The sequence below is a fragment of the Symphalangus syndactylus genome, chromosome 12, assembly GCF_028878055.3.
Source record: "Symphalangus syndactylus isolate Jambi chromosome 12, NHGRI_mSymSyn1-v2.1_pri, whole genome shotgun sequence".
Taxonomy (NCBI): domain Eukaryota; kingdom Metazoa; phylum Chordata; class Mammalia; order Primates; family Hylobatidae; genus Symphalangus; species Symphalangus syndactylus.
This window is the reverse complement of record NC_072441.2, coordinates 136,280,481-136,303,302: the sequence shown is the minus strand read 5'-3', so window position 1 is coordinate 136,303,302 and position 22,822 is coordinate 136,280,481. Positions and strand designations below refer to the sequence as shown.

The following is a 22,822-nucleotide window of genomic DNA, read 5'->3' as shown; positions in this document are numbered from 1 at the left end:
GCCCCGAGCTGGGAGCTCCGCGCCCGGTCTCCCAGCCCGCGGGCGGGGCACCTGGGCTGGCTGAGGATTCCGCGGCCGCGGGCGAAACGCCCCGCCCCCTCCTAAGCCGGGCCCGCCCCCTCCCCGTCCCCCGCCCATCCCGAGGTGCAGCCGGCGCTGAGCTCGGCAGGCGCGGGAGCTGGCGCTGGAGCCGGAGCGGCGGCGGCGGCGGCATTCACCGGGCGGCGGCGGCGCGGGCTCCGGCACCAGCTCGGGCTCCGGCATGGTGCAATCCGGCCTCGTCCCGGGAGAGCGGGGCCCGTGCGCAGGGCCGGCGCCCGGGGAGCGGCGGCAGCGGCGGTGGCGGTGGTGGCTGCAGGCGCAGGCAGGCGGCAGGTGCTAGAAGCGGGGCTGGGCGAGGTGTGTGCCCGCTGGGCTCCCGGGCCGGCGCCCCCTCACTGCCCAGGTCTTTCCCTACCTTCGTGCTCCCCAGCGTGTCCAGCCCCCTGTCTCCGCTCCTCGGCCCATGGCGCCCCGCGGTTGAGACAGCGCCGCCAGGGACCTCTCCCGCGGGCCTCCCCGGGGCGTGCAGATCCCGGAGCCGCCCGCCCACCCTCTGCGAAGCCTCCCTCCCCTCCTCGCCCGAGCCGGGCGGGACCATGGCTGCGAAGCTGCGAGCGCATCAGGTGGACGTGGACCCGGACTTCGCGCCGCAGAGCCGGCCGCGCTCGTGTACCTGGCCCCTGCCGCAGCCTGACTTGGCCGGCGACGAGGACGGAGCGCTGGGTGCAGGGGTGGCCGAGGGCGCCGAGGACTGCGGGCCGGAGCGCCGGGCTACGGCCCCGGCGATGGCCCCAGCGCCGCCTCTGGGCGCTGAGGTCGGACCGCTGCGGAAAGCGAAGAGCTCTCGGCGGAACGCGTGGGGGAACCTGTCCTACGCCGACCTCATCACCAAAGCCATCGAGAGCGCCCCGGACAAGCGGCTCACGCTCTCGCAGATCTACGACTGGATGGTCCGTTACGTGCCCTACTTCAAGGATAAAGGCGACAGCAACAGCTCGGCTGGCTGGAAGGTGGGGGCGTCCGGCTGGGGAGGGGGCTGGGGACGCCGACTGGGGCTTCCAGGGGCTGCTAGGTGTGCTGGGCTCCAGGCGGGCCGTCAGGAGGAGGGCTCTTTGGCACCCCCAGGGGTCACAGGGTGTGCGCCCAGGGCGTGGGGCCGGCCAGCGGACGGGCGGGGGCGTACTGGGAGCAGCTGTGTACGTGCTCCCTTGCGGGAAGGGATGCGGAGTAGGAGGTCTGGTGGGGTGACAAGGGACTGCCGCTTTGAGGCGTCCCCGAGGCACGTCCCCACCCTGTCCTTGGGGGCATAGCAGAGGAACCCATTCCCAGGCCGCGGACATTGGGGAGCCTCCCCGTCCTCCCCCAAGTCTGCTTTGTGTGACTCTTGTTTTACCCTTTCCACCAGGGTACCCTTCTTAGAGCGCTGGAATAATGACTTGGGGCCAATGCCGGCTTTCCCTCCCAAATCTCTATCATTGCCCTTCCTGGAGCTGTCCCCAGGGTGAGGAGTGTGACCATGGGCCCACAGTTCTTCTTGTGGTGCCAGAGTTCACCCTAGGGCACCAACCAGCCTGGAGTGGGGAACTCAGCAGGTGACCTGAGATTGAGTTCTCCATGGGGTGGCTACTGCCCCCTTTACCTAGATCAGGATGGGGGTCACTGGTGATGGCCCCTGCTGGTGTGAGGACAGGGTGTTGAGAGCTGGGGATCTGTCCATACCCACCCAGGATGCTTTTTTCCACTTCCCTGGCTGTCGGAGCCCAGATCCATTTAGGGGCTGGGGGAGGGGCAGGGTACCCCAGGGAGGCCTCAGTGCCAGCCAGTGGAAAGGGGGGAGCCATCTTAGGAGGGGACAGGGGCTTGCTTGGATTGTGGCCTGTCGACCCAGCTCCTCCCCTGGCCATCTTGTTGGAGAGTGGGGATGGTCTATGCCTTTGGGGGAGAGGAGGCTGGAGACCCCTTCTGTGCCTAGGCGAGCTGTCAGCCTCCCTATGGGAGGGGTGGCCTCTGTGAGGCAGGCATGCCTATATCAAGGGAGGGGGCTGTGCCCTGTGGTGCCTGCAAGCTGGGTCAGAGGAAAGAGGTGTGCCAGTGGAGGAGGGGAAGACTTGTGGGCATGAACAGCTCTGGATACCCAGGGGCAGCATTGTAGAGCCAGGGTATCCTGACCTGGGAGCCCACCGGCCACTGTGGGGCAGAAACACAGGCTGGAGTAGACCTGGGTCTCTTTCCGCATCCCCTCTCCCATCCCCTTGGGCTCAACCCCCACCAGAACACATTTCCCCCAAGTGTGTCCTGCACTTGGGAATCGCTCCCACCTCCTTGCTCCCCATGCCCTGGCTTACTCCTCCCTGTAGATGTATTCACTGTCCTCAAGGGTACAGAGTTCAGATGCCTCCTCCAGGAAGCCTTCCCTAACCCTTTTTAGCTAGCTTAGGACTCCCCCTTCTCTGGCCCTCTCCCTACTGGTAGCAGGTTTTAGTCATTTGTGTTCTGTCTCATTTCCCCTCTCTACCCTGCTTTTGGAAGACAGTGGCAGTGTCAGAGCCATTCTGTGCCCACAGCACCCAGCATACAGTCTTGACACCAAGAAGCCACCAGTGTGTGTCTAGAGAAAGAGTAGGGAACTGAGTGGATGGTGCAGGATGCTGAGGCAGGGGACAGTACATTGGGCCAGAGTGGCTGGGAGGGCTTCTTGCAGGAGGTGTAGCTCCAGCTGGGCTTGCTGCATCAGGCAGCATGGGGCAAGATGGGAAGAGGGAGCATGAGGCTGGAAGTCAGGAGAGAACTGCAGTTCATTGAAGGTCTTGGGGCCAAGCACTGTGAGAGGCACCTTCACACATCTGCCTTTAATGCTCTCAGCAGTCCCTGAGGTGGTTTTACTGTGACCAAATGGTCTCCCTCCGGGGTCCCCAAAGCTGTCATTGGCCCCAAGTACAAGGAAGGCCCTGAGGCCCGTATTTAGGAGTGAACTGGTCACACAGTTAGTAGATGTGAAAGCTGGAATCCAGCCTACACGTGTCTCCCTCCAGGGTCCCCAAGTGCCTCTGGAACAGTGTCCTGCTGGCGGGGGGTGGGAGGGACACACTGAAGGCTTTGAATATGGGCAGGTATAAATCCTAAAACGTGATTGAGAATATGCTTGGAGATAGTTTAGACCCATGAGTTCATTTCTCAGATGGTGAGACTGAGGCCCTGGAAGGGGATAGGAGTCTTGCCAGGGTATCACTGAGCAGCAGGCCATGGATGAGGGCCCAGGCCTCCCGCCTGCCCATTAGATGCGGTTTCCACTGCACCACACTGCTAGGGACACACCGATTCTCCCTGTGCCTGGCCTCCCAGTCATGGGCTGGGTGTTGGAGATGGAGCCTCAGGCGTGGGCTCCTGACCTAGGTTTTGGCAGAGACCACCCAGGCACTGGAAAGGGGCCTGCTTGATGCTGTCCCCTTCCACCTCACCCTCTACCCAGCTCCCCAGGGAGCCTACTTCCCCACTTATCCCTGGAGCTTCCTGCACGGTGCCCTTCCCCATTCCCAGTCGTTTCCTCCAGAGGCCTGGTGAAAGAGCCATCCCAGCTCCCAGCCAGGCTCAGGTTGACAGACAGAACACCTCAGGTGCCAGGCTTGGGGCCAGGGCCCACTGTTCTCTCCTCATTCCCCTCCCCTACAAATATACTGCAATTGAATCCCTGGGGTGTATACCAAACCCTGCGTTAGATGGGGCAGGGAACCAGAGGAGAAGGCATTAATTGGATCTATTTCAGAATAATCAGGACTTAGCCAGTTCCACACCCAGGCTTGTGTTTTGTAGATAGGAAAGGCTGGGGATGGGGATAGGGGTTAGGGGAAGGGGAGTTAGATACCCTGGGGGAGCCAGGGAGGTCCTCACAGAGGAGGTGGCACTTGGTCTGCACTGCCTTCATTGGGGAGGGGAGAATTTGGGAGATAGTCTTCCAGGAAGTATTGACTGCATTCCCAAAGGCAGGGAGGTGAAATTGTGCATGTCTGATTTGGGGACAGTTTGGGTGTGCCAGGCTCAAACCAAGGGTGTCCAGGCAAGACAGGGAGGTGGCATGGGAAGGGTGAAATGGGCCAGATCAGGAAGGGATGACATGCTTGCCTTATCCCTGTGGTCACATCTATGATGCAGGGAGGTAGCTGAGTGGTGCAGGACGGGAATTGGAGAGACAAGACCAGCAGCAGGCTTGGGGATACCCAGACCTTGCTGAGGCCTAGAGAGGCTGGGCTCATTGCTGGGAACCCAACCAAAGGGGCTGGTCGTGTTCCCCTCCAGGCCTAGGATGGGGGCTTGGATAGGCGGTCCCTCTAGTGTCCCAAGACTGTGAATTTCCAGGTAGAGCCTCCTACTTTCTCTCAGATGCTCCAGTCTCATTTTCCCTTGGCCCTGGACTCCTCTGGGAAGCCTTTCAGGCTGCTCTGAGTTCTGGCACACCTTCCACTTAGCGCCCCTGGAGTTGTTCTGCCTGCTTTTGTGTTTCCTGGCTGCCAGCTCCATTGGGAGCTCCCAGGCCAGGCCTGGGCGCCTCCCATTCCTGTCCCCAGAAGGAGCACACTGGATGGGAACTTCCCTTCTCTCCCAGGGGCTGGGGCAGCCTGGCTGATGAGAGGTGGGATCAGGAGGGGTGGCACCACCCCCATCTGGCCCAGTAAGTTCCAGGTGGGAGGTGGGGTGGGGCTGGAAGAGAGGGACTCATCTGAGAGGCTGGGGGCAGGGTCCTGCTACAGCCCCGAGCAGCGGCTGTCAGCTGAAGCCACCCCCTTCCTCTCCCCTCAGCCTGCTCCAGCAGGGCGCCCTCCTCCTCCTTTGTCCTCCGGGGATCCCCAGCCCCAAGGGCTGATGGGGGTGCGGGAGGAGGCGGTGTGAGCCCCGGTTGGGGGGTGTCCTCACCCCCCTCACTGCATGAGCGGGGGGCTGGCAGCTGCCCGCCTCCTGGGCACGAGCCCGTGCCAGCCGCTCCTGGCACAGTTGCTGGCACGCCCGGCAGACTCCCACGGCCACCTGCTCACACCCACCCACGAGCGCTGGCGCGCTTCGGGCCCTTCCGGCTTCCCGGGCCTCCCGGCGCCCCTCCCCCGCCGCCGTGCCCAGCCCCCCCACCCCGCTCTGCTCCCCGCGGACCCCCTCGCTCCCTTCCGGCCCCACGGCGGCCGCCCCCGCCACACCCCGCGCAACTTAGGGAGCTGAGGAGGCGGGGCTCAGGGAGGCCCCTGGGGCAGCCACGCGGCGGGAGAGGAGGGGGCCTGGAGGCAGACAGACCGACAGACAGGGTGAGGGCCCCGCCTGCCACCTGGCGCCGCTCCAGCGGGACGATGGCGGGCAGCGCCGTGCCAGGCGGTAATTGCAGACAGACTAATTTAAAGAGATGAGACGGTTATTTTTAACTCGCGTTAAGGTAATGAACGGCGCGGGGGGTTTGCGGGTTCGAAAGTTCAGCGCCCCCAGCCCCCACTTTCTGTGGGTCTGGGGGGCCCCCTCTCTGCACGCCCCGAGGGCTCCAGCCAAGGGACTGACTAGAGGGAGCAGGGAGGTTGAGGAACTGGAGAGGCCCTGCCAGAGGGGCGGAGGGCGGAGGGGGCCGGGACAGAGGCGCCCGCTGGTCCAGAGCACTCCCATCAGACCCTCATCGCCACCCAGGCGGGCTGGCACCCCTGTGTTCCAGGTGGGGAAGTGATTTTTCCTGAGGTCGCTACCTGTGAAGTAGTGGACCTGGGAATTGGACCCCAGGCTCAAGCTGTTTCTGTGCCATTGGGTAGGATTGAGGTGGGGCAGGGGCTGGAGGAAAGGGCTGGTTTTGGACTCTGAAAGGCTTCAGGGCTTGTTCCCTGCCGCCTACCTTCCCTGTCTTTGAGTGGCAGCTAGTGGTGACCACCACATGGGGCCCTATCTGTGACTTGTAAGGATTGAGGGGTAGTCAAGTACTAGGTGGGATGTGGGTGCATCAGCTACAGCAGGGGGAGCCCCTTCCTCACCTCAGTTTCCCTCACCTCCCAGCAGACTCCCTAGATCCCCTTCCCAACTCCCATTTACCCGCAGTGGGGGGTGCCTGGGAAACAGGAGAGGGTGGGGCTGGGCCTGCCTATGCATTGGTGCCTGCTCCCTCACGTTCAAATCAGACTTGGGTTCTCCAAAGAGCTGGAGAGTCCTGGAACCCAGTCTCCGCACCCCTGACTCCTCCCCAGCTCAACCCCATCTGACACACTCCCAGCGACTGGAAACTCACCGTCTCTGGGATTGCCCATTCTGTTGCTAGACAAGTCTTTTTTTTTTTTTTTTTTTTTTTCTGAGACAAGGTCTCACTCTGTCACCCAGGCTGGGGTGCAGTGGCAGAGATCACTGCAGCCTCGACCTCCTGAGCTCAAGTGATCCTCCTACCTCAGCTTCCTGAGTGACTAAGACCATGGGCACAGGCCATCCCACCTGGGCTAATTAAAAAAAGGTGTTTTTGTAGAGACAGGGGCTTCCCTGTGTTGTTCAGGCTGGTCTTGAACTTCTGGGTTCAAAGGATCCACCTGCCTCAGCCTCCCAAAGTGCTGGGATTACATCGTGGCATAAGCCATGATGCCTGGCTTCTAGATGAGTCTTAAAGCTTTTAGGACTTATTTCCTTCTCCCCAGCAGTGCCCCATCCCCTTTCAGCATCACACAGGGTTTCCTAGTCCAGCCCTTTGGTGTCATTTGGAGTCAGCTGTGGAGTCAGGAGTAGGTGAGGGGCTGGACAGAACACCTACCTGTAGGGAACCTGATCCATTGCATGTGTGAGCTGGAGCAAAGCTCTCTCCCATTCTGGTTCTCAGTGTTCTCATCTGTGTCCAAAGGGCCTTAACTCAGTCTCTTATTGGTTCAGTGCCATAACTTACAAGCCCACTGGTTCTAGGAGCCATGAGGGGTTCATTGGACAGAGGGCACATAGTACTGAGAGGACTTCTCCCAGGTGGACACATGTGAGTACAGGTATGGGTGGACTTGAACTTGGGACTCCTGTTTAAAGATGGCTGTCCTGTCTGTGGCAGTACCCAGGTGGCAAATATGCTCTGGGTACAATGAAAGGAGTGTTTATGGCAGTTCCAGCTGGCCCCCAGAGCAGGCAGATGGGGGTTCAGGGTGTTGGGTGGGCATGAGCTCAGGCTTTGAGGCCTGGGTAGGGTTCTCAGGGGGACAGCTGGATCTGGAGCACCCCCCTTCTCCTGGCACCCTGGTTACCATAGAAACCAACTCCTGTTTGGGAGGGTTTGGCTGTTTGCTGCCTCTCCCCACCCCCCAACCCATATGTGGAGGTGGGAGGGGGGCCAGGTGGCGTGTGGGGGAGGGGCCTCCCACACCCTCCCCCAAGGGCCTCCCTCTTTGCAGAGAGAAACCTTTCTGGTCTCTAAGTGGGGGTGCTTCTTATGGAAAGGAGAAAGAGAGGTAAGCGAATTAATGTCTGGGTGCTAGGCAGTCAGTTGGGCAGTTCACATAAATTCTCTCATTTCATCTTCCCTGGACCCCGCTAGGTACACATTAATAACCCCATTTTGCAGTTGAGGAAATGGAGGCCCAGAAAAATGAGGTCATTTGGCCAAGGCAGCATAGCTGGGACAGGCGGAGCCTGGATTTAGCCACAGACCCGTCTGTCTCTGCCACATTTCTGCATCTCCCCATGCTGGTGCTGTCAGCTCCACACGCCAGCCAGCCTTCCTGCCCCCAGGCTCTCCTGCTCCAGAACCCTCCTGGGCTCCTTGGTTCACCTGGAAGTCAACCAAGTACCCAAACTGCTCTGCTGGGACCCATAGGCCCTCAGCCCACCTTGTCCAGGCCCTGCCCTTCCTCCCACTTTACCTGCTTCCTTTGATCTCAGGTCACCCTGGCATCTCCACCTTCACAACTGACACTGGAATTCTCAACCCACACCCCACTGCCATTGTCACACGGTCACCAAGGCACCTATAGATTCTCCTTGGCTGATCCCTCGGGATACCCCTCAGAAACTAGGCGGGGTCTTGGGTGCTTTGAACAAAGCCCTACCTTCCAGGTGATTCTGGAACCCAACACTTCTGATTGAGAATTCCTGCCTCAAGTCCTTAGTTGTTTGTAAACCTAGCTGATGATCAGAGTCGCCTAGAAGCTTTCTGACAACACAGGCTTCCAGTCCCCAGCTCAGATCCTCTATTTCAGTGTGGGCTCTGGAATCTGTGTATGGCTGGTGACAAGTCATTCTGAACCAATGCCTTAGAGGGTGGCTTCTTGGCCTCCTGCCTGTCCCCCTCTCTTCCTCCCAGCGTGGACCAGCTTCTTCTCCAAGCAGGCTGCCCAGGTTGAGGCTACGCCCCTCTTCCTCACTCCTTTTGGGTCCTCCAGAGTTCTGAACCCCATGCAGTCAGCACCCAGGGACTGGGCCACCACGTCAGCATCATGCAGCCACCCCATGGCTTAGAAATCACTGTGTAGGACATGGATGAAGAGAATGGAGCCACAGCCAGGGCTGACATGCTTTGCTACTAGGAGCATTTGCTGCCGGAGGGAGGGAGGGCTGCCCTGGGCTCCTGTAGTCCCTTGGCTAGGGGACAGAGAGCCCAGGGCAGCCCCTGGGGACAAGGCCAGAGTCTGTGTGGTTGTCAATACTCAGGAAGCCTCTCTGGAACTGGAATGGTGAAGAAACTAAAAGTCACGGCCGGGCGTGGTGGCTCACGCCTGTAATCCCCGCGCTTTGGGAGATGGGCAGATCATGAGGTCAGGCGATCGAAACCATCCTGGCTAACACAGTGAAACCCCATCTGTACTAAAAATACAAAAAAATTAGCCAGGCGTGGTGGCGGGCACCTGTAGTCCCAGCTACTGGGGAGGCTGAGGCAGGAGAATGGTGTGAACCCGGGAGACGGAGCTTGCAGTGAGCCGAGATTGCGCCACTGCACTCCAGCCTGGGCGACAGAGCAAGACTCTGTCTCAAAAAAAAAAAAAAAAAAGTCACAGCCCCTGCTGTCAGAGAGCAGAGAAGAGGGAGAGAAGAGGGGCATGTGTATAGCTGCTTAATCCAGTCCTGGGGCCTTAGTAGGACACTCAAGGCCTGGCCACCAGCCCTAGTCAACCTCTTCAGCCACCCTCCCATCTTCTGACCCTTGCCTTGGCCACACTGAACTATTCTAGCTCAGGATTCAACCTGCCATGTGCCATTATGTACATTCTTTCATTTGATTTCCCAGCAACGCTGTGAAGCTGGTAGGGTTACTTTCTCCATTTTGCAGGTGAGGAAACAAAGAATGAGAAAAGTAAGCAGCTTGAGCGTACCCGACTCTAAGTGGCAGAAACGAAACTCTCCAGGGCTAAGTCCACCCTAGCCCAGGGCTCTGACCTTCCTCCCCTCTGCCCCTCCCCCCTCCCCCTTCCCAATCATTGTATCTCTGCTATCCCTTGGAGTTTGGCCCTCAGACTTCTGGCCTGTGGAATGGCCCTGGGGTCCCTGGCTCCCATTCCCAGATAGAGAGCACCCTGAGGGTGGGGGCAGACCAGCCTGATGTTCCCCTGGTCTGCAGCCCCCAGGGCTGAGGCAGCTCCCTCCATTCCTTGTGATCCAGGGCTACATCTACTGGGTACCTATTATGCAGGGCTGCTGGGTGGGGACTGGACTAGCTCCTTGACCTTGAGATCCCAGCCTGCAGGGGTCAAGCTAGGGAGATAAAACGAAGACACTGATTCTGATGCAGGGTTAAATCTGCTCAGGGTCATGATGCAAGGCCAGATAATGAGCTGAGTGTTTGGAGGTAGAAGAGGGGAAGGGAGACAAGGCAGACAAAGAGGGTCAAGGCCTCAGGACTGTGTGGGGAGCCGCTGAGGGTCTGGCTGTGCTTATGTGGGGCCCAGCAGGTGTTGAAGCTGGGAAAGCAAGTGAGTGGCCTGAAGAGCATCCCAGGCTCTGGGCTTCTCACTGCGAATTCTCCATGGGAATGACATGGGCAGAGGTCACTCAAGGGTGCTGTGGGGAGTGGACAGGAGGGAGAGGCTGGCCCAGGCACCCAGTGTGGGCCTGCTACTGGGCTCCAGGGGAGAAAATGAGCCTGAGATAGGGCAGAGGCCCAAAGAGTCCCAGATGCCAGGCCTGGCATAGGCAGCACCCCTTGGTGCCTTGAGAATCCCTTAGGTGAGGCCAAGCTGTGTGGTTAGGAGTCATGGAGGCAAACCGGCGGGCAGAGCCTAGCTCTACTTAACCTCTGTGTAGCCTTGGGCAACTGAGCCTCAGTTTCTTCTTCTACAAAATAGGGTAATAATAGGGTCCTTCCTCTAATGCTTCCCTTTCTTGTCCCTGAGACCGAGGTGTCAGATATTCAGGATGTCCAAGCTCCCTCCTGCCCTTAGTTGGGCCCGCTGCTTTCTAGCCTCCAGAGCCTTCCCCATAGCCTTGGATGACAAGCAGAGCAGGTTTGAGGCACCCCATTTTCACAGATGAAGGACATGACTTGTTCGAGGTCACCCTTGAACCCAGGACTGCCCGCCCCTGGACATTGGCTCCTCTTTGCCCCACTGGCAAGATGTGTGACCTTGGGCATGGCCCTTCACTCTTCGGCTCTGAGTTCCCCTCCCCCAACACTCTGGGAAGCTGTGAGGCCTCTTCCTTCTCTCTCCTGTCCCCTCCCTCTGTCCTCAGCTGGCCTCCTCCTCCTCCTCTTGTAACCTGAGCTGGGGCCCTGGGGGAAGGGGCTTGCCCTCTTCCTGAGGCACCTGCCAGCTGAACAGATGTGCCGAGATGGAGGGCCCCGGGAAGAGATTGAGGACTCTTCGCCGGACAAGGCTGGGGCCGGGGCTGGGGGAGGCAGTGTTCAGCACACCCTACCCTGGCCTCTGGCCTCTGCGCCTAGGGCTTACTCTGATCACTTGTTCATCTTCCAGTGGACATTTGAGTGCTCCAACATGTCCTGCAAGGACCTTTCAGTCTCTAGAAGACAGATGGCAGATGAGGGCTGGTGCCCCGGTCTGGGTGGGCCGCCATGGACTCCTGGAGCCCGTTGGCGTGGGGACGGGGGCCAAGGGCAGCCCCTGGGGGCAAGGCCAGTGTCTGTGCGGGTGGCCGTGCCCCTGGGAGAGCAGATGGTTCTCTTGGCACCATGCCCACTCTTCCTCTTTCTCCCCCAGGAGCCAGCCTGCAGGGCTGGGGCACAGCTGCTGGGCCCTCCCCAGAGCTGGGCTCAGGGCAGGGCTGGGTGAGGTCACTGCAGCTGCTCCCAGGGCCTGGGGCAGGGGAGTGGGGAAGTGCTGCCTGCAAAGGGAGGGAGGGGCTCAGACTGAGAGGGGAGATGGAAAAGTCTGAATGCTTTGCATTTAGGAGTTCTTTTTAATCCTGAATGAAGGACGGTCTGTGAAGGGGTTGCTGAACTAGTACGGAGAGTCCCCTTGCCCCTACCCCAGGCTCACTCTGGAGCTTCTGCTTGGCTTTGGCTCCTCTCTGGAGGTCTCTCAGGGCAGGAGAAAGAGCCAGGGCCCTGGGTGTAAATTCCTGCAGCACCACTTACAGTGTGCGACCCTGGGCAAGTCAGTTTGTCTCTTGGAACCTCAGTTTCTCATCTGTAAAACGGGGACAATAAACCAACCAGAGGGTTGTTACAAAAATTCAATGAGATAATTTTTGAGCGGCAGCACAGGGCGTGGCATGTGACAATGTCTCAGAAGCAGTAGTCCTTCCCCACTCACTGCCTCACTTTCCCAAGGAGGCAGGAAGTACTGAGGACAAGTAGGGAGGTGGCAGAGGCAGCAGGAGCTGCAGGAGAAAACAGCGGGGAGAAGGGTCAGACAGGCCCCTGGTAGAGGGCGGGCAAGCCTTGAAGCTCTGGCCTGAGGTTTTGCTGAACAGAAACTACACACAAATGCCAGGCACGAGCAGCTTGTGGCTACTGAGGGCTCCGTCCTATCTCTTGACTTCTCGTGAGCCAAGGATTGCCCCACAGGGTTCGAGTAGGGAGGCCGGCTCAGACACCACTTTGCTCTGGTTTGCTGTTAGCTCTCTGCAGGAGCACTGAGGTGGGAGCATCTATCTTTGGGGCTTGTATAGGGGATGAGGAAGGTGCCACAGAGCTAGCCTTGATGGAGGAACAGGAACTGATAGAGCAGAGAAAGGGACAAGAGTAAAGGGAATAGTGTGCAAAGGCACAGGGACGGAGACATCCAAGGTGGCTGGAGGCCCAGATGGCCCTAAGGGAAGGGGGCGATGAGGCTGGAAGACATCAGAGGGCTCTTTAGTATCAGCCTGGGTTTGGACCCAAGCCCACGGGTGACAAGGAAGAATGGGCATTGGAGCAGTGTGAGGCTGGACTTTCGTTGGTGGTTTATTTGCTGCCGAGCCTGGGTGTGTGAGCTCTGCTTTCTCTGGGGGGTGCCAGAGCCTCATGCCTTGCTTTGGATATTGGTTCCTCCTGGCCCCAGGCTGCCCACTCTGGGATCCACTGCTGATCCTGAGCCCACTCACCTGGAGACATCTGTGCCCCACGGCCCCCACCTGCCCTTCTATCCCTTCTCCACTGCAGACCCTAGTGCCGAGGATTTGCACATGGCCTTGGGTCCCTGGCATCATCCAGGTCACCTCTTTTGCCAGGAAGAGGCCTGGACTGAGAACCTGAACTTCACCCCAGATGGCAGGGCAAGTGACTCTCAGGGAGTCTGTGGCTCTGTCTGACACAGGTGTGTGTTCCTAGGCCGGGCTGGGGCCCCAGAGTTGGGTGGGGGCAAGGGGTAGGATGGGGAGGCTCCTGGGGCTCTGAGACAGGGATGGGATGACATTCTTGACATGTGAGGTCTCATCCAGGTCCCATATGTCCCTGTGGATGCTGGGATTGTTATCTCCGTTATAGTGGAGGCCCACTGTCACATGGATGAAGTTGGGATTCTGCCCGCTGTCTTTGACCTCTCCGTATGCAGGAAGGAAGGCCAGGAGGGAAGGAGGAAATGGGAATCATAGAGGGGATCAGAGCCCTCACCACAGCCCCACGGGAGGTCACTGCAGTAACAGGTGCTGGGTCATTTTCCCCATCAGGTGGTCAGGGTCAGTCTCCTGAGGGAGGGGCTGGGCTGAGCCTTTGACTGTGATGCAACCTGGACAGGCATCCACACCTGACCTTGGGCTTGGGCTGCGATGGGTGGACACAAGACCCAGGGCTGCACTTGGATCCTGGAAGACCCCAGGTACCAGGGAGGCCAGGAGGTAGCACAGGGTTGGTGGTAGGTGGGGGCACAGTCCTTGTCTCCTGTCTCTGATGAAAGCTAGGAGAGCTTGGGCTTGAGCGTCAAGATGGAGGTGGCCACTGGGGTGGACAGCACAGCAGAGTGTCCCCTGCCACATTAAGGGTAGATGTGGGAAGAGCCCTGGCTTTGGAATCCAGCAGCCCGAAGACCCAAGCCTGGCTACATTATTTCCCAGCTTTGTGGCCTCAGGAGTCATTTAACCCACCTGAGCTTCAGTTTGCCCCCTTTGTAAAATCGCAGTACCTACTCACAGGATGGTTATCAGGATTAAAGGAGCCTAGCCTATGTTGGGCATGTAGTAGGTGGTGCCCTTCTCTGGCTTCAGCATTTGAAGGACATGCCAGTGGTGTGCGAGAGCTGGCTTGCACTGGCTCATGAGGGCTGATCGTGCACACTTCTTCCCAATTCTGCACTCAGTGACGTCATGTGGCAGTTTAAAATTGGCTATGATGTGAGTATCCATACCACAGAAAGCAGCAAAAGCTACAAATCAAATCAGGTGGGTTTTTTTTTTTAACTTCCAGAAGAGCTGGTGGTTAAACATTGCCAGCACACCACTAAATGTGCCCCAGAAAAGGTAACTTCCCCTAGTCCCACTGCCCAGGATCAGAAGAAGATGGCACAGACATGGCCAGGCAAGTTGGCTCACACCTGTAATCCCAGCACTTTGGGAGGCCGAGGCGGGAAGATCACTTGAGGTCAGGAGTTCGAGACCAACGAGGGCAACATAAGAAAACCTTCTCTCTACAAAAAATATAAAAATTAGCCGAGTGTGGTGGCGCACACCTGTGGTCCCAGCTACTTGGGAGGGTAGGGCAGGAGGATCACTGGAGCCCAGGAGGTCAAGGGTGCCATGAGCTATAATTGCACCACTGCACTCCAGCCTGGGTGACAGAGGGAGGCCCTGGCTCTAAATAAATAAATAAATAAATACCCTGGCAAGAAAGAAAGAAAGAAAGAAAGAAAGAAAGAAAGAAAGAAAGAGAAAGAGAGAGGGAGGGAGGGAGGGAGGAAGGAAGGAAGAAAAGAAAAGGAAGGAAAGAAGGAAAGAAAAGAAAATAAAAGAATGAACGAACCTGGCCATAAATAAATAAGATGGTACAGCAACCATGAGTTCATGTCCCAGAATCCATCCTGTGGGCCCTCTGTAGCCATGGTAGGGACAGAACAGGAGGCAGGGCAATAGTGGAGTTCTGGCTTGCCAGCCTAGAACTCAAAGTCCATGGCCCCTTCTGGGCCTGGAGAAATTGGATGGTTATAGCACCAGGCAGCCCTTGTAGGTGGGGGACAGCAAATGAGGGGACCTCTCTTTTCTCTACACTCTCCTTTGGCTCCCGGAGATCTGGCAGGCCCTGGCTGGAGGCATAAGATTAGATAAGGTTGAGCTGTTGGAGAATGAAGCTGTGTTGGGAGAAGAAATGAGGTTGTACCGGAAGATAAACGAGGTTGTACTGTCAGGGAATGAGGTGGTACTTGGAGGCAAGGTGAGGCTGCATTATTAGATAAATGAGGTTGTACTGTCAGGGGATGAAGTGTACTTGTAGTAGAGATGACGTCCCGCTGGATCAGCCGGCTTGCTCCGTCAGAGAACACAGCCACACCACAGGAGGAAGGAGAGTGTCCAACTCAGAGGATAAATGAGGGGGCCCGTCAGGTGAATGGAGTGCTGTTAGCAAATGAGGTTGTACTTGCTGGATAAATGGGACTGGTGTGCTGGATAAATGGGGTTGTGCTGTCAGGTGAATGCATTACTGCTCGTGGGTGAAGGGCATCCTGGGAATAGATGAGGGTGTCCTGCTGGATAGATGAGCTGCCACCACCAAATGGATCAGACCTTGTCCATGAGGGAGGCACCATCAGCAAAGACGAGGTGATTCTGTTCCCACTGGGGCTCCTGGAGTGTCTTCTGGCCCAGAGGAGACCTCGGTGTGTGCCAGCCCTGGGTTATCCAAGTCTCTCTGGGGAGTGGGGGTGGGAGCTGGGGAGGGCAGGCAGCTGCATTGTGCACCCTGGGACCTCTCCTTCACCCCCAATGGATGCCCTACCCCTCTCCTTGGCATCCCTCAGTGGGTCAGACTGCTGCGGACATTCTCACCCCACTGCCTGCCTCTCATCCTGCCTGTGTCTTCTTTCTGCCCAGTTTGGAAAAGCCCCTATTCTGTGCCAGCCACTCTGCCCAGTCTTATTCATCTCCCTACAACACAGTAGTACTCCTCCTCGCACATGCACACTTTCTCTTATTCATTCATCCATTCATTCATCTGACAAACATTTAAGTGTCTAGTATGTACCAAACACGAGGTACAGTTTAAAAAAAGACAAAAATCACTGCCCTCATGAAGCTTATATTCTAATATAAAGATAGGATAAATAATGTATTAATTTAGAATGTGAAAATGCTTTAGAAAAACATAGAGCAAGATCCAGGGGGCCAAGAAATTCCAGGGAAGAGGAACAGTTTTTAAGAGAGGTCAGGATGGGCCCTGTTCCAGAAGATGACATCTGAACAAAGACTGGAAGGAGAGGAGCGATCTCTGTGGATATCTGGGGGCAGGTGGGACTGTGCCTGGCAGGTTTGAGGATGGGAGGGATGGAGCGGGGTACCGGCATGGTCACTGTGGGTCTTGTGGGCCATGGCAAGGCCTTTGTTCCTCACTGTGAGTGAGATGGAGGGTGTCGGAGGGATCTGGGCAGGAATGGATGTGATCTCGGTTATTTGAAGGGTCACGCTGGCTGCTGTGTGGGTGCTATAAGGAGGTGAGGGAGGGAGCAGGGAGCCATTTGAGGAATGGACCTTGAAAGCATCTCGCCCCAGGGTCATAGCACTCATGGGTGATGGGGCTGAAACTGGAATCCAGTTCCAATGCTACAGCTGATGTACTTTGCCCTACTCTAGCCTCCTCCCTGGTGGGGGAATCCCTGGGGTGCTGGGCACCCTAGCCCAGGTTCTGAGGGAGAACGGGGTAGGCATGAGATATAACCCACTGTCCTTTCCCTCTGCCCCCAGATGGTCTCCCTCGGGCCCTGAATCAGGTAGGTCCTGACTCCCCTAGCAACATGCTCCAGGTCTGGATGTAGGTGTGGGAGGCATGAGGCCCCAGAAGCTGGGCCCAGCTCTGGGCACCAGGGGAGCCCGGGCATGCCAGGGCTGTGGCTGTGGTGGTGGGTTGCTAGGCGACTCTAAGAGGGAGCCCTGGTTACTGCTGCCTGGCAGAGGCATCTCCCTCCTCTGCCTCTTTCACCTCCTCCATGGCCTCTGGCCTCCCAGGAGGCCTTGTGGTGTGAGCCAGAGCTGTGATCAGTGCTTGCCACTGGATCTGGCAGGGAGCTCTGATTGGTACCAGGTGGCTGGGCCCTGAGGAGCCAGACTGGGCTGCAGGGCCTGAGCTTCTCTCATGGGGCACAGCCCTGGAGCACACCTGGTTCAGAGCCCAGCTCAGCAGTCAGAGGCCTAGGTCCTCGCTCAGCTCTGAGCCACCTCATCTGACCCTGAGCAAGGCATGGCATCCCTCTGTGCCCCGATGACCCCATCCATCTGGCCTGCAGAATCCTCCCCAGGAGCTTCATTTTCTGTGAAAAAGGGTGCTGAGTGCACAGGGATCCAGGCACTCCTGTCCCCACCCCCATTGGCTTGAGTGTGTAACGCTTAAGTTTTGCACTAAATCTCATTTACAGAAAGAGTTCCACTATTTAAGAAAAATGTTTGAAAACCTCTGGACTGAATGATTCTACGGATTTTCAGTGTCAAACTGAAAAGGTCCCCAGAGTACAACTTGCCCATCTCCTTAGTTTATAGTTCAGGACACTGAGGCCCCCAAAGAAGGAGAAACTTCATCTACGTCAGGCTTGGTAGAGTGGAAGGAACACTGGGCTGGGGGTCGGCAGGCCTGGGCTCACATCCCTGCTCTGCCACCAGGTCTCGGACAGCCTTGGGCAAGTCCTTTCTTCCCCATGGGTTGGGTCAGCCATGGTTTCAGGCTGAGGCCTGAGCTCCAGGGGTACCTGGCTGGATATGGGACAGAGCAGGGAAGGATGCAAACCTTCAGAGGCCTGGAGCTTGTCTTGGTGGTAATTCTAAAACATGTGAATAACGTGTATAAAGAAAATGTGGGTGGATTATGAAGTATATGCAAAATTTCCTTGAATTCTAAAAGGGAAGCTTAGACTTGCAGGAAATTTTGACCTGTGCAACATTCCCCCAGACTTCCCCTGCTGCCAGCTTCTAGGGATGTTTTACATGGAAAGTTTGAGGGGCACTGGAATACTGGCTTCCTAAGATTCTTTGGGATTCTGAGACCTGTTTCTGTCTTCCATGGCAGAATGTGATGTCCTTTAGACTCAGAGTAAGACCAACGTGTCATCCCAGCACTTTGGGAGGCCAAGGCGGATGGATCATCTGAGGTCAGGAGTTCAAGACCAGTCTGGTCAACATGGTGAAACCTCATGTCTACTAAAAATACAAAAATTAGCTGGGTGGCAGTGGCACGCACCTATAATTCCAGCTACTTGGGAGGCTGAGGCAGGAGAATCACTTGAGCCTGGGAGGCAGAGGTTGCAGTGAGCCGAGACCGTGCCACTGTACTCCAGTCTGGGCTAGAGTGAAACCCTGTCTCAACAAAACAAAACAAAACACCAACCTGAAATCAATACCTGGCACAGCACTTAAGCTGTGTGACCTTGGCAACTCACTTAACATCTCTGAGCCCCACTCTCTGGTTATGAGATAGGGATCACAATCCCCGACTTGTATGGAGTTCATCTAATGATTACATTAGATAAAGTACTTAGAGTGCCCAGGGCTGAATGGGCAAGTGCTTGCTAGGTGCTGGTACCTGGTACTGTCCTTCCCCCAGGACATAATGACATTGATAAAGAGGTGTTGCCTGAGTGACCTCCTGCTGGAGAAATGGGTAGGTGGGAGGTGGAGCCTCTTATAAGCCAGACAGTCCTATGGGGGAGGAGAACTGAGGCCTCCTAGGAGCCTGAACACAGGTGTTGGGGAGGGGCTGGGGAGCCAGGTGCAGGGGTGGGAACAGGAAGGGGGTATCTACTTGAGGGAGCACTGCTCCCTGGGGGCCCCACTCCCCTCCCCTCAGGGTCTCAGGAGAACCAGGCAGGACGAGGCTGGAAAGTCCCAGCTGTGGCCTTCAAAGGCCAGAAAGTGCCACAGACAGGGAGCCTGGGGCCCTGAGGAGTCAGGTCAGTGCCTGGAGCTGGGGGTGAGGGGTGGGAGGGTACCCTGGGCAGCAGGAAGGACCCCTCCTCCCGGAGACTGGTGGGAAGGAGGCAGGAGGGAGAGCCTCACAGAGCAGTGGCTGTGAGTGTGGCTGGGTGGAGTCACAGGTTAAGAGCAGGTCCATGAGCTGGGCAGAGCTGGAGTGGTACCTGGCATCATTGCCTAGCTGTGGGGCCATGGGAAGTTACATCATGCCTCTGGGCCTCCGGTCCCCAGTGTATGAAATTGGAGAATGCCAGCTTCCCAGAGTTGTTGGTGCCCAGCACAGTTTTGCACACAAGGCATGATGTTAAAGAGATGGAAACAGAGCAGGTCTGCTGGGGGACCTAAGGGGTGAGAGCTTCTGGCCAGAGTGAGGATATAACCAACGTTTATAAGCACCTGGTGTGCAAACACTTATTCATGCACGTGTAATGATCTTACAGCCTTAAGAGGTAGTTACTGAATGTAACCCACTTTTTCAGAGTAGTTCGCTGAGGCTCACAGAAACTGAGTAAACACCCCATGGTCACATAGCTAGGCAGCCAAAGAGCCAGGCATCCTGTCCCGCCCTCTGATACTCAAGCCCCTGCTGTTTCCATAGCAGTACCTGGACCAGGAGGTTGAGGCCACCAGGTGGGAGGCCCCAGAGGTGGGGTGCGGCAGGCCCAGCAGAAGTTCTACTCCAGATTCCAGTGGGGCCAGTGGACTCCCTGCCTTCCTCTGTCCTCAGAACAGGCCTGGCAAAAGCAGGCAGTGACATAGGGAGCACCGGAGACTGGCACAGCAGAATGAAAAAGAGGATGTATGGAGAGATGGCAGAGGTGAAACCCAGGGAGGAACCGAGGGACAGCAGAAAAGGCCACCTCGGGCAAGCCATTCCTCTCTCTGAGCCTAGGTCTTCTGGTGTGTGAATGGGGATTTTGCCACACACTGTGGGGATTCTGAGAAGGCTCCACCAGGAAGGGGCTTGGAGGGCAGGCAGGTGGGTCAGGAGAGGAGGGCAGGGTGCAGCCCAAAGGGCAGGCAGGAGAGCTGGGCTGGCCTGAAGGTGGGCACGGAAGAGGGTGAAGGCTGAGGTCTCTGTGGCAAAAGGATGTCTTTTGAGGGGCCCGCTGGAATCCAAGCCCTCTGTGGAGTTCACAGCAGCTCAGAGGAGTTGGGGTGATACCTCCGAAAAGTCTCAGGCCTGGACCCACCTTGGGGACCCCCAGCCTACTCTGTTTCCGCTGGCCAGGCCCTCCCAGCAAAGGGTTAACAGTCTTCTCTACCTGCAGTTGCATTTTAAAGACACGAAATTAAAGCAGGTAATTTATTCTCCCCACACACGAAAGAGCAATTAGTTCTAAACAGGGCTTAATCAGTCACCGCGAGATTGATTTCTGGAGCCCTGGGTTTTCGGGCTCCTGGCGCCATGCCAGGCTGGGGAGGGAGGGGGGCGGACAAATGAGCCGCGGCGGCATAAGCCCTTACGTAATCTGCTGGGGGCCCTGGCAGCCTGGTTAGCCCCGCGTGGGGCTTGGCTGAGCTGGGGAGAGGGAGTACTGCTCCCTGCTGCAGGCCCCCCGCAGGTTCAGAGTAGCCCACAGGGTTGGCCATGCCCCCAGGGAAAGGCTAGGCCCAAAGCTGTGGCCCCACCCTCTGGGCAGTCTCTGTGTGGGAGTGGGGAGGGATGGGGGTGCAGTTCTGGGGCAGAGGGTGGGTACTCTGGGTTTGTCCAACCCGGTACTTACACCTGTCCCCTCCCTCTCCCAATCCCCTTACCTCATCTTCATCTCTATCTTCCTCCTCCTTCTACACTCTCTTATCCTCCCCCTCTTCTTTCCATCACCTCCCCTCTTTCCCCATGGCCTCCTCACCCTCCGACTCCCACCCGCGTCCTTGTCTCTGGCCACAGAACTCCATCCGGCACAACCTGTCGCTGCACACCCGTTTCATCCGCGTGCAGAACGAGGGCACCGGCAAGAGTTCGTGGTGGATGCTGAACCCCGAGGGCGGAAAGACAGGCAAGACCCCGCGGCGCAGGGCCGTGTCCATGGACAACGGGGCCAAGTTCCTGCGCATCAAGGGCAAGGCGAGCAAGAAGAAGCAGCTGCAGGCGCCCGAGCGAAGCCCGGACGACAGCTCCCCGAGCGCGCCCGCCCCGGGGCCGGTGCCTGCCGCAGCCAAGTGGGCCGCCAGCCCCGCCTCGCACGCCAGCGACGACTACGAGGCTTGGGCCGACTTCCGCGGCGGCGGGAGACCCCTGCTCGGGGAGGCGGCCGAGCTGGAGGACGACGAGGCCCTGGCGCCATCGTCGCCGCTCATGTACCCAAGCCCGGCCAGCGCGCTGTCGCCGGCGCTGGGCGCGCGCTGTCCGGGTGAGCTGCCCCGCCTGGCCGAGCTGGGAGGCCCGCTGGGCCTGCACGGCGGTGGCGGCGCGGGGCTGCCCGAGGGCCTGCTGGACGGCGCGCAGGACGCGTACGGGCCCCGGGCCCGCGCCGGGACGCCCGCCTACTTCGGCGGCTGCAAGGGCGGCGCCTACGGCGGGGGCGGGGGCTTCGGGCCGCCGGCGATGGGCGCTCTGCGCCGCCTGCCCATGCAGACCATCCAGGAGAACAAGCAGGCCAGCTTCGCGCCGGCCGCGGCGCCCTTCCGCCCCGGGGCGCTGCCCGCGCTGCTGCCGCCGCCGCCGCCCGCGCCCAGGCCCGGCCCGGTGCTGGGTGCGCCGGGGGAGCTGGCGCTGGCGGGCGCAGCCGCCGCCTACCCTGGCAAGGGGGCGGCCCCGTACGCGCCGCCCGCGCCCTCGCGCAGTGCCTTAGCCCACCCCATCAGCCTTATGACGCTGCCCGGCGAGGCGGGCGCCGCGGGCCTGGCACCGCCGGGCCACGCCGCCGCCTTCGGGGGCCCGCCCGGCGGCCTCCTGCTGGACGCGCTGCCGGGGCCCTACGCGGCCGCCGCCGCCGGGCCGCTGGGCGCCGCGCCCGACCGGTTCCCGGCCGACCTGGACCTCGACATGTTCAGCGGGAGCCTCGAGTGCGACGTGGAGTCCATCATCCTCAACGACTTCATGGACAGCGACGAAATGGACTTCAACTTCGATTCGGCCCTGCCTCCGCCGCCGCCGGGCCTGGCCGGGGCCCCGCCCCCCAACCAGAGCTGGGTGCCGGGCTGAGGGCCGCCTCCCGCCCCCGGGAGCCCCGTCCCGTCCCCAAGGGGCCTCTGTCTTCCCATCCCGATTCCCGGGTCCCCGCCCCCGACTCCAGCTCCCCAGGAGGCGGCCCCAGCCCAGCTAGGGACCCCTCTCGGAGGCCGGCCGCCGGGGAAGGGGAGGGAGGGGCCGGGGCACCCCACTGCTCCTGCCCACACTCCTGAGATCCACCCCCTTCTCCTGGGCAGGAAGCCTGGGAGAGGAGGCTGAATTCCAGGCTGGCTGGGAGTAGGGAGGAGCGGGGTGGGCCGCCTGGTGTGGACGGTGGTCGGGGAAGCCAACTAGGAGATGGGCCAGGGAGCGTTTACAAATCTTCAGTTTCATTTGCGGAGCCCTAGCCGTGACCCCGCACCCACCCCAAACACGGATCTGATTCCCACTTGACACACTTTCCCACTGGTCTTAGTCTCACCCACCCGAAGCCAGCAACCCTCTGCTGAAAACTCACACCTACCTATATCCATCCACCCTGAGCAGCCCTCCACCCCCAAATCGCCCTCCGACGACCGCCACCCCCACAGTTCAGTCTCCCCCTCCCATCCCTGCCGGCCCTCGCTTCTCCCCTCCCCCATCGGAGTCCGTCCCTCTCTTCAACCGTCCCCACCCCCCAGTACTGGTCTCAGCTTCTCCAGCGGGCCTCAGCCCCGTCCACCCCCAACCCCGACGCCCCTTTCTCCGCGCCAGTTCTGGCCCTTCTCCCATATTTATAAGTGTCCGGCCGGGACGGGCGGTGGGCGCGGCGTCCCCGGCGCGTATCGTAGGCAGTGTACCGTGGCCGTGCCGTCAGAGTGTGCGTGTGCGTGTGTGCCGTGTCGAGGCTGTGTAGAGTGCATTGTACAGCATATTTTCATGAATAAAATTGTTTTAAATATTTCCCGCGCCTTGGGCTAGAGGGAGGGGAGTGGTGGCGGAGGATAATTGACAGGGACCTTGGGGCAGAGGCAGGGTTCCTGTGCCTGAGTCACTGTTGTGGCTTTGTGTCTGGGTACTCGTTGGCCTTTGCTAAACTAATGCTCCTCTCTGCCTGGCACATATCGGTTAAGCGCCTACTGAGTCCCCCGTGCTGAAGATGTGCTTCGTCGAGCTCTGCACCTGTTTCTGTGAACATGTGCATGCACGAAGTTTTGGCCCAGGAAAATGCGTCCTAAATAAGCC

At 58.9% G+C, this 22,822-nt stretch overlaps 1 protein-coding gene across 1 annotated transcript; it reads left to right on the top strand.

The window, feature by feature from the left end:
- On the top strand, nt 1–22,540 carry FOXO6 (forkhead box O6). The gene is made up of 2 exons (XM_055255314.2): nt 1–1,052; nt 20,375–22,540. The coding sequence occupies exons 1-2, from the start codon at nt 639–641 to the stop codon at nt 21,629–21,631; spliced, it is 1,671 nt and encodes a 556-aa protein (XP_055111289.1). The 5' UTR covers nt 1–638; the 3' UTR covers nt 21,632–22,540.
- The last annotated feature ends 282 nt before the right edge of the window (nt 22,541–22,822 follow it).